At 43.8% G+C, this 11,332-nt stretch overlaps 1 protein-coding gene across 1 annotated transcript in view; it reads left to right on the top strand.

Annotated features, from left to right (window-relative positions):
• GSK3B (glycogen synthase kinase 3 beta) overlaps positions 1-11,332 on the top strand; it is a 248,043-nt gene that overhangs the window by 214,021 nt on the left and 22,690 nt on the right. The window contains exon 8 of the mRNA XM_019526670.1: positions 11,132-11,170. Within this exon, the coding sequence (XP_019382215.1) occupies positions 11,132-11,170 (39 nt within the window). The remainder of the gene's footprint in view (positions 1-11,131; positions 11,171-11,332) is intronic.

Below are 11,332 nucleotides of genomic sequence, written 5' to 3'. Positions count from 1 at the left end.
GTTAGGGCGGCTAGGAGCTGGAACCAACTTCCAAGGGAAGTGGTGCTGGCCCCTACCCTGGGGGTCTTTAAGAAGAGGCTGGATGCCTACCTGGCTGGACTCATTTGAGTCCCGTTTCTCTTTTTGGGGTTTTTTGTTGTTCTCCCGCCCTGGCGGGGGGTCGGGCTAGAAGATCTACTAGGTCCCTTCCGACCCTTAATCTATGAATCTATGGACTGGGGAGTTGGCAGGGGGAAGGGGGGTGATTATCCTGACCCAGCCAGACAGGTGCTGCACTGTTTCCCCCCTCTTCTTCCTGCACTACCTCCCCAGCCCTGAATCCCCAGCATGGCAGCTGGGCTGGTGCTGCACTGTGTTCTCACACATTGCTTTGGGCCATGTGGGTGCAGATGGCACAGCTGTTGCCCAACCTGGCCACATACCAGGGATGTGAGGTCAGGCAGGAGCTGTTCCAGTTGCACTCTCATGACAGCCCAAAGCAGCACATGGAAACAGTGCAGCACCAGTACCTGCCCTCTGCCAGGCCCCAAGACAGCAGAGCCTGGATAACCTGCAGCTTCTGGCCCTCTTCCCCCTGCACCCCCTCCCACACCAGCAGGGAAAACCTTACCTGGGCTTCAACTCTCCAGGTGTAGGGTGGGAGCAGCACGCAGACAGCCTGGCCAGGATCTCAGGGCCCTGTCTTGAGCTTACATGGGAGGCTGGGGGATAGGGCAGGGTGGGCTGGCCAGGGATGGGAGTGGCGGCTGCTGCTGTAGCTGGCTGACATGGGGAAGGGAGAAGTGAGAAGCACCGAAAGCTAGGGCAGTGCTAGGCTGGATACAGTTCTCCTTTAGAGGAGCATTTGTGGGCCAGGTGGAATCATTTGTCAGGCTGGATCTGGCCCATGGGCTGTATTTGACTCACCCCTGTCCCACACTGTGCTGTATTACTTTCATTATACCAATGATTGTGGAACACATACATTCATGGGACATATTCATGGGACCTAGTTGGTTGGGTCAGCCCAACTTTCCATGTTCTTTGGATGAAATTCACAGGTTGAGGGGAGGCATCCTTGAATCTTTTAGATGGAAAAGTGAGCGTCTTCAGATAGTGGCATTGAAAGCAGGAGGATACTACTTCAGTGAGATTGCGGGAGGAAGTACTAGGTGAGGGTTAATAATTATAGGCAAATAGTGCGAAGTGGATACAAGAATTAACAACTGTTACCAAAATCCAGTGGGAAATGATGAGTAATGTGAAGTATTTTTAAACATTTTAGGGACAAGGTTAGATAACATAAAAGGAAAAGCAAATTTTAAACAGTCAGGTTTAAAAAAAAATAAAACTATTTGGAAATAAAACATTGAAAACAGGGGAAAAAAAAAAAAAAGAAAGAAACTTGGATGCATATAGCATATCCAAAGAGGCTACAATCTCACTGATAAAGGAAATAGACATGTTTAACTAACAAAGATACAGATTAAATAAATATTTTAAAGGGGAATGAAGGAAGATGCATTTAAAACATTGCAGACTAGAGTTAAGTGCTTGTGTTGCATCTCATTTCCCTCCCCTCTGCTCTCCACTTTTCACTCTGTATCACCTATTAAGATGATAATTGATTTGTGGCTGGGACCTGTCTTGAATATTTCTAATGCGCTCTGCATACTTTTAGGGCTCAACACAAAAAATAGCTAGAGTGAGCTTAAATAAAGTTCCTGCTGGGCTTGCTATAAATGTCAAAGTTGCAGGGATCACAGAGTTTTAAAGATTATGAACTGGTTCCTCATGCATACACTATGGTTCCTCAGCACTCATGTCTCTGGACATTGGTGCAGTCTTACTAGAGTCAGGTTGTATAAGTATTTGCACTTTAAAATCCTTATTCTTCTTGGGCTCTTCTTGGGCTATCCCTATGTCAGATTGTACCACCCCCCATGATGTCCCTCTCTTTGAGGAGAAAACCCAAATGCAACAGATGTAGATTTATTTAAAGGGAACTCACCTACAGAAATATAATATACTGTCACTGTACTGTGTGGCTGTGGGCTATAGGTTGGCTTTCAGGTACTGGCAGGTTGTCAGAGGTGCTTCAGGGGAACAGTTTCTAAGTGTCACCTCTCTTTCCCAGCACCTCCGAGGACAGTAATGGAATTTAACATGCTGTAACAGTCTCTCTTTCAAGATGAATCTGAGTGGTACTTCATGCTATATAAGGTAGATATTCGGCCTTTGGGCTGAAATAGCTCGTGCATGCTGGCTAATTACTGATTCGAGGAATTTACTGATGCTGCCAGAGCCAATCTTGTCTTTCATTTTAAAAAGTCAGCTGCTAGGCTTAAAAGCCACCCCCTGCCCCAGTCATTTCAGAGCTGTCTCAAGCCCAGGGTACAGATAGACTATAGTCACCTTCCGTTTGTGCAGTTTGCATTTCATCAGTACCAGCGCACTGTCCCCCAAATTGGCACTCAATCATTGGTTTCAACTCCTCTGGAAAGCTCCTGGTCTGACCTGAGGCTAGAAGTGCAGAACAGTAAAGGGTATGGTGTCAAATTAGGCTGTTTGTAATTTTAGTCCAGTCTTTGTCTCCCTGCTTTACTTCCTTACCTATAAAATGAGGAGAAATGTTTTCTGTTCCATGGATTTATGTTTAGATGGGATTATGCAGGTATAAAATTCACCAGAGTGCATACAGAATCCTTTGTACTATTGTTTAATGCTGTTTTGGTGAGTTGAGACGAGTCTTGCAAGGATCAGCTTTCACACATGAGCACACTTATCTCAAGCATAAAATGAATAAGTTAAACTTGTGTGTGTTCCAACCAATGGTTTTATTATCTCTCCTCAAAATCTTCAGGCCAGTCCTTTACACAAGCCAAACTCTTCAGACCAACAGCATGATAGCAGTGAACAAGGGCCAGCTGTGCAGATTGGTGGAAGTGAAGAATTGGTCCACTCCAAATTGTTGAGACAGGCTCTGACCCCTTCAGAGTCAGGGGCTGTTGTCATCCGTGAGAGTACAAGAAAATAATCTCCTTTCATAGTGTTCCAGCACAGCAAGATTTTGTGGTTCTAAGAGAGGGTTGAGGTCCATTCTCATCCCTTACAATGGTCTCTAATTTTGCACTCTATTTATGAAACACCACTTTTTCTTTTCTGTGCGCAAGTCCAATTCCTGTATCAGGAAAAGATGATCTCTAAGATGTGGTACATTTGAGAATCTGATCTCTTTGGCTTTTCTCTGTGGCTGTCTGCACAGCATGGATGCAGTTTGAAGCCGTGTTGGGCAGCAATTTGGTCATTTCAGTAACTATTCCTGAAGCATTCTAGATTGGCTTTAGGGGCTATGCTGCCTTTGAAGGGAATCCTTCATGCAGTACAGTGGAAAAAAACTGACTAAATAAATTCTTTCCGTAATGTGGTGTTCTTACAAGCATTTTTCAGTGTTGCCATCTCTGTATGCACTTTGGAAGTGGCATGCTAATGACTGGTCCTTGAGATTTGATTCTTCTGTGCTAGCTGCCAGGCAGTCCTGTCTTCTTCCCCTAACTCTGGGGTTGAGGTCAAAGTGCAGTCTTTTCTGTGAGCAGTTCTCCTGTTGAAACCATACAGTTCTCACCTTCCCTTCCTGCTACCGTTATCTTCACTTCCCCCCAGGCTTTAAACCATGGGTGGGCAAAATGCAGCCCATGGGCCAGATGCAGCCTGCCAGGCCATTCTATCTGGCCCACGGGCCCCCTAAAAATTTAGAAAGTTAATATTAATCTGCCCGGCTGCCTGTCATGCGGCCCTCAACGCCTAGCCAAAACTCAGTAAGCGGCCCTCCGCCTGAAATACTTGCCCGCCCCTGCTTTAAACAGATAGTGAGGTTTTTTTTCTGGTGCAGCCTCCAAAGCCTATCCTTACCTTAGAGCTTTTTCAGAGAGAATGGCACACAGTTAAATAGAAAACTCAGTCTCCACTGTGAACAATATAAAATGGTTTGAGACGCAAGGGATTAACCTCTTTTATTTTATCAGAAATCCTTGAAGTGGGTCTATATTGCATTAAACTAAAGAGTCCATGCTCCAATATTTTTTTCTATTGCTGAAACTCCGTTTGTCTTAATTTTTTGCAACAGCACAACTCTCCCATAATTATTCCCCTGTTTTTTAGGCTAACAGTGACATTAGCTGTGCTTGAAACCAGTTTTAAGAAAAAGGGGTATTTTAAGTTTTGCTGGCAAGTTCAGACTGCACTGCTTGTGTAGAAGCAATGATTTTGGTCAAACAACATCTCTTGATTTCACCTGATTCTTTAAGGTGATGTTAGAGAAATTATACTAGGTAGAAAATTACCATGCTTCTGCCCCATCATGTCAAAAAGGAATTGCCAGTGTTTGCATGCCATAAGTAAACCAGTACTTCAGAAAGGGGAAAAAAATCAGTATTGCTGTGCCATTTGAGATGTTTTCCTCAACATGAAAAATGAAAGTCCAAGTATGACATAAAATACCACCTGTAATTTATCACCTACTGCGCCATCTTATTTCAGGAGACCTAATTTACCGTATCTTAGTTGGTGATGGTTCCTATCTGATCATTTCCAAAGCGTGGAGCTTAAGTATCCCAGGAAAAATATAAAAGGAATTCTTTTCTTGCTTTAACTCATTTTCACTTAGGACTTGGCAAAAGCTGAACAGTATGCTGGGTAACAAATATTTCTTAGTGTGCTTTTTGCTGAATCCTTAATGGAAATGACCCATTATGAAGTGTGTGGTCTGCTGGTTAGAAGAAGTTTGGGAGACAGGATTCTGGTTCTGTTCCCAGCTCTGTCCTGGATTACTTAACCTTGCTTGTTTACTTCATTTTCCCTATCTTTCTGATGGGGATTTTGTAGCTCCAGTAGCATTTTGCATTTCTAAAATGCTTCAAAAATTTCAAACTACTGTTTTCCCCTTTGTGTTTAAACAAAAATGTCCCCTTGCTTTTCTATTTAAAGCACACTATCAAAAGAGGGTGGGGTGGGTTTACGGTCCCCCCACCCTTAAGAATACTGGCATCTGCTTGTGAACTTTATGTACCCCAGAGAGGAGTCCATCCTGAAATGATGTTTTAGAAAACTGTTTGAAAGCAAGATTTACGATTACTAAAATTACAGGAACAAAATTTCATCCTGTAACCTTCAGTGACTGAAACACAGCTTTTCATTTCATTTATACCATATTTATTTGATTCTAAGAGGTTTTTTCCCCATTTAACATGAGGTGGCAGGGGGCAAGTTACTTGATCTGTCCCATACCACCTGACTTCCTATTCTCTGTGCCCCTACAGCAGTGGGAGAGATGAATTGACGATAACCCTCCAATACTTAGATTCTATACATGGACTATTATAACAAATTTATAACATTTCCATGTATAGAATTTAATTACGTGGGGGGTCGTCGTATATTCAGGGTCACCTTAGATTTGAGTAAATACAGTACATGGGGGGTATATGTTTTACTAAATAATAAATTAGAAATATGATCTAGCTTACAGTAATGTTATTACTGAAACACTGCTCCAGTGTCTCGAGTCATGCGGGTTTTCATGGTGAGAGTACACTGAAAGAGAAGACCACTGAAGTCACTTATGGAATTCTAAAGGCAAAGAAAATGGTTAATTGTACTACATATCCATTCAGATACACTCCCATTCTGGAAGGAATCCATAGAAAACCTCAGTTTGATAAGTTTTCCTCCTTTGAGTGAGACCAGTGCTGTTGAACTCTTAATATATTCAAAACTGTATAAAATAGGTACTAGATGGCTGAGGGAGTGAACAAAGTGATCTTGAGCCCTGCGTTTTTGCGGTGCTAAGTGGAATCTGGTCTCCAGCTTTGGTAGCCTGGGAGCTGTTGCTGTTTGACAGGACTTTTTTTCAAGTGGTTAGCATAAAATAAATTAATCAAGAATGCATCTAAATCCACCCCCTCATAGGCAGTCCTGACATTAGCAGTTGGGCAGAGGCCTAATCTGTGCTGCAGTTTTGTTGGCAGAACTTTGAGCCCCTCTGCAGTAATAGAGCCCTCCTTCCTGCTGGCAGAGGCACTCCACTGCTGCGGAGTAGAAGAAGGCTTTTGCTGGTGGTTGGCAGAAGGGGCATTTACACTAGTGATGCTCAACCAGAGTGCAGGGGCACCGTGGGGAGCTGCCAGATCCTTTGTAGAGTGCTGCCAGGTGTGAAGATATAAACAGATAAGCTAAAGAGAGACATCCAGTCTCAGGCTTGTTCCTGCCTGAATATGATTCCCCCACCCACAGTGCCCAGCCCTCGGCAAGGAGGTAAGCACTGTAATATATAAATTAGCGTTTGAAATTAGGTCCCATTCAAGTCACAGAAGTTATGCCTCAAGTCCAGTGAGGGGCGCCTCGGGTCCAGAAAGGTTGAGAACCATTGGCTAGATGTTTAGCACCTTTCTTTGGTTGCCACAGTCCTATCAGCGGCTGGGGCCATCTCAGGCTTGTTGCACATTGGCCCAGCTGCTGCAGTGGAGCCTCACAATGCTGCCAGAAACTTGTGGGCATGCACATGCTTTAGCATCGGGGTGAGCAGAGTCTGGCCTGCAGGCCAGATTGGGCCCGTGGCAGACTCCCAGCAGCCCTTGCCTGCATCGCTGTGGCCAGTTTCCATGGATACACCAGCAGCGGCAGGGACACAATTTCCATGGATACCGGCTCCAGCAGCCCTGGCAAGGTATGCTGCTGGGTGTAGAGCTGCTCTGGGGCTGGGATTTTGCAGCAGTGCCAGAGTGATCTGGAGCCAGGGTAGAACTGTAATCTGCTGCCCACATGCCCCAGGCAGGGGTATGCAGGCAGTGGATTGCAGCTCTGCTCCGGCTCTGGACCACACTGTCAGTGTCACAAGATCCCAGGTCCAGAGCAGCTCTCTGCCCAGCTGCATGTTCTGCCAGTATTGCTGGGCCCATTTCTATGTGAACCCTTGTCCTGTGCTGTCATGGCCCTGCTGCTGCATGGGCAGGGGCTGCTGGGAAATGGAGTCTGGCCACCCATGGGATCTGCCATTTTTCCTGCCCTGGCTGTAGCAGCTTGGCATTGGCAGTGGCTATTTGGTAAGTATAGACAAGACCTGAATTTCCCTTCTGTTTCTGAAAGTGGCCTCTCTATGCCTGGGATAAGACTAAAAATGGGACAGTGGAGAAGCAGGAAAATGTGGAGTGCTGCTCCCTGGGCTTCACCTGTTCATTGGAGATGAACCTTCAATCTCCAGGATGCTAAGCACTTCCCTTTAAGCAGCATTTAACTAATAAATAAGGTACTTCGGGCCTTGGGTGGTTTTCTTCTGAAGGCTTAACATTTTCCCTCCATTGCTGAGCCAAACCCACACCTTACCAATGCAAAGTGTCAAATTCCAAGGACATAAATGCTAAATATGGCTTTTTTCATTGTGGTTTTGAAGGTTACTTTTGTGTTTTACATTAGACAAAATAAAATTAACTAGTGATAAAATATCTAAGTCTTTGCTTTGAGGGAGATGCCCGTTTGGCATTCTGGTGTCAAAACATTTCCAAAGAGTTGTAGATAAAATGCTATCTTCTTTCATCCTAATTTCACCACATTGGGCGTTACAAACATGCTTTACACACTGAGAGGAATTGTGCGCTGGGGCTGTATGAAGCTTCAGTTGCTGATTCGATTTGGAGGAGATTCAGCCCAATTCAGCAGGCAAATCCGAATTGAATCAGAAAATCCATTAATCTCTCCGAATTGAATCGGAAGCCTCCAATTTGATTTGGAGAGATTTAACAATTCGGCCATAGGCACAGCTTTATATGTGTGTTTTTTGTTTTTTTTTTCAACATACCTCAAGGTACCAGGTGCAGCTCATGAATGCTGAGGTGGAGGAAGCATCCCATGGGAGCACGGGGTGGGGGTCCCCTGTGTGCTCTGCAGCAGACCCGGAAGTGGACCAGAAGTACTTTCAGTCCACTCCCAGGTCTGCTGTGGAGCATGCAGGGGGGGACCTTCCCTCTCCCCTGCCCTCAGCTCAGCAACTGGTGTCTCCTGGGTCTGGAGGGGCACACAGGGTCCCCATGCAGCCAGTTGCTGAGCCACGCGACCCCAGGATGGGAGTCCCCCCACACTCTCAGTAGCAACCCGAAAGTGGACTGGAAGTACTTCCAGGTCCATTGCCGAGCATGTAGGGGACGCCCTCCCTGCAGTCTTGTGGGACGCTCCATCCGCCCCATCATGAGCCACGCTTGGTACCTCAGGATATGTAGAAAAAACATACAAAGCTGTGTCTATGGCCAAATCACTGATTCTCCAAATCTGAATCAAATCTTCAGATTTGGCCGAATCAAATCAGGACTGTGATCTGAATCAGTGAATTGAATCACTGTCCGCCGAATCCAGATGGACTACTTCCCGCTTTGCACACCCATAATGTGCACCACCCACTAGCCTGGACTAGATAGGGTAAGTGGTTCCTGTCAGACCTTGCATCCTCCTGGCGATCACAGTGAACTTATTTGGGGAGGCATAAACTTGATGAAATAGCAGCAGATGTGATTTTTAAGGAAGCCTTGTTTCTCATAGGAATCGCAGTATGCGAACAGTGTTCACGATCTGCATGCAAAACACATGATGGCCAATAGCACCATGTAATCTCTTTTAATATGTGGGCTACGGGAGCACCTTAGGAGTATTGTGAAGCCTTGGATTCAGTGCTTAATTAGACTAAGAAGAGAGCCCCATGTCAGCCATGAAAAATGTCTGTTAAGAATCTCAATGAAAGAAAGTCAGCCTGGCAGTTCTGTTGAAACAACACGCAGCCCTTCCCCCATCCATCTTGTTTGTAGAGCTGAATGCTAACTGGGTGGAGCGAGATACAGTCATCAGCTGTCTACCCAATTCTACTCTCGCTGCAGAAAGATTTAGAAATTCAGACAGGCACCATGAACCAACTGAAACAAGTTTAAATTAAGGTAAAACATGAAAGTCTTGTTTGTGTAGAGACTTCACACAAGTTCTTAATTCATGTTTTGGGGTAGGGAACAGCGTAGCAAAGCAGGGCATTTAATTTGGCAATGGCTTTTGAAATGTCCAAGGTGATGGACAGTCTCTGGAAAGAGAAGGAAGTGATGGTAGCAGAAAGCACAGTAATCACAATGTAACTGCGAAAGGAGAGGCCACTGGGCATGAGCAGCCTACTTGGCTTTGCTCTCTAGCCATCAAAGCTTTTTTTTTTTTTTTTGGCATTTAAGCGCCAGCAGCAGACTTGAACAAAGGAAGTACTATGTTTGCACTGCTCCTCCATGTCTTTGATAAAGTGTGGAGTCATTGGGATCTGAAGAAAGAAACTGTATGGTATTCAGATGAGTCGGCATTTCCATTTCATATGAACATTTGGCAGTTCTGCAACACAGGCATGAAAAAAAGAATGTGATCCTGGCTGAAACTTGGCAGTCCCGGTCTCAGCCAGAAAGCAATTCCTTTTGGGAAAGGTGTTTTTTGAGTTACACAAGTGCAGGTTTTCTTGAAGAAATGTTACATAAAGACTTTTTTTTGCATTTGTTTACCTCGAAAACAGGTTCATTTTTAAAAAAAATGAAAACTTAATGCCATTGGTTCCCTATGTGGACAGGTCACCTTGCAAAAAAAACAAAGGGGGGGGGGCTTTTTCATTTTATAAAAATGAACTGCTGCACAGGTGGGGTAGCATTTGGTCACATAAAAAGTTCCTGTCAGTGTTTTTTTTTTTTTTAATCCTGTTTTTGTTTTCTTTTTTGTTTGTGGACTTGCTGTGCAATTTGCCCGGCCGCATTTAGTCTGCATACTAAACGTTAGTTTGCCCAAGTATATTTTACTTTGTGCACTTAGCCTTTTTATTTTTTGCCTTCAAGCAAACGTACTTTAGGCTAATACAGACTTTACGCTGATGGGCCGGATTTTAGTCCGTGCACTAAATTTTAGTCCGCAGACTAAAAATAATCCGCGGATTATTTACTAAAATCAATTCCCTCACTGAAAACTACATTAGGAGTGTTAAACTGTCTAGCCAACACACAGAAGTGAGGGAGTTCACAGCTAACGGTGAGTCCTGCCATCTGTCCTCCTGGCACCTAGGCACAATAGAGCACTGCCGGCAGCCCAACGCTGGATGTGCCCTGTTGTGCTTAAGTGTTGGCATACATATTGTTGTGCACTTCACCTGTAACTGTGACTGTCCCTTGCTCTTGATGTTTAGTGTTGTACCCTTCTGTGTAGTTCTTGGTGGGTGAATTTCAGGTGGAACTGTGTTGAATTAGTGGAGCTAAAAGATGCAGGGAGTTTGCTTTATTTTTAATGTGTTATTCCAAAAGAAATAAAATAAATTTTCTAAGTAATGGGTGCGACGGTATGAGGGGGAAAAACCCACGCTAAAGAGGAAAAACAAATTAAGTAATTAAGTCCATACCCGCACTCCAGAGGTGATATGTCCAGTTCTTGAAGGATCCCAAAGAGATAACGTCAACAAACAAAATCCATTGGTGGGGAAGTCAATCCAAAATGGAGAATAATCCGCGGCGGCCTGATACGCACATAGCTCTCTCAAATTTGAAAACAGCCAAATTAGAAATGCAGATTAAGCCATTTTGTTTTCTCTTCAGCACAAAATTATAATTTGCTGATTTTTTTTTTTTTAAAGGAAAATAAATTCTCATGTTGCGTCTCTGGGACAGATTTATACAGGAAGAATGAGGATTCTGTGTGCAAGGGCTGCACACATTGAGACAAATTAATTTGGCCCTATTGTCTATGGACAGAGGATTGCAAATTCTTTACGATGGGAATTCAATTATTCTTTCAGTTCTAGTTAGAATTTTTATTTCAATTTTTTATTTTTTTAGTAAATGCACTGGCATTGGAACATAAATTTAATATAGAAATGTTTCTATACTATGCCTCACCATTGCACAATCAACTTTTTTGGCATACACTGTGGTGAAGTTGGACTTGCTGCTATGGAGACTGATGTTTAAAGTTTCTAATTGTATAAACATTTTCTATGTCCCCACACCATGGATTTCTTATAATATTGGATATATTTTTCCTTGCTGGACTATTCTCTTTTGGATTGACTCCCCCTGTTTGGATTATTTCACTGCATTATCAACTTTAGGACTCGTCAGGAACAGGACATTTCACCTCAGGAGTGCGGGTATGTACTTCAATGTTTTTTCAAATTATTAGGGCTAGTTTGAAATGAGGAAAGAGAAAAGCTTAAAAAAAACCAAAAAGAGAGAAACGTTGAATTCAAATGGCCATGTGTCAGATGGTAACCAGGTGAATGTTTTCCCTTTGTGATGCCAGAGTGCAAAGG

Source organism: Gavialis gangeticus, unplaced genomic scaffold (assembly GCF_001723915.1).
Source record: "Gavialis gangeticus isolate Ggan-Ray unplaced genomic scaffold, GavGan_comp1, whole genome shotgun sequence".
Taxonomy (NCBI): Eukaryota; Metazoa; Chordata; order Crocodylia; family Gavialidae; genus Gavialis; species Gavialis gangeticus.
Note: the sequence above shows the minus strand (reverse complement) of the source record. Positions and strands in the feature narration are given on the sequence as shown.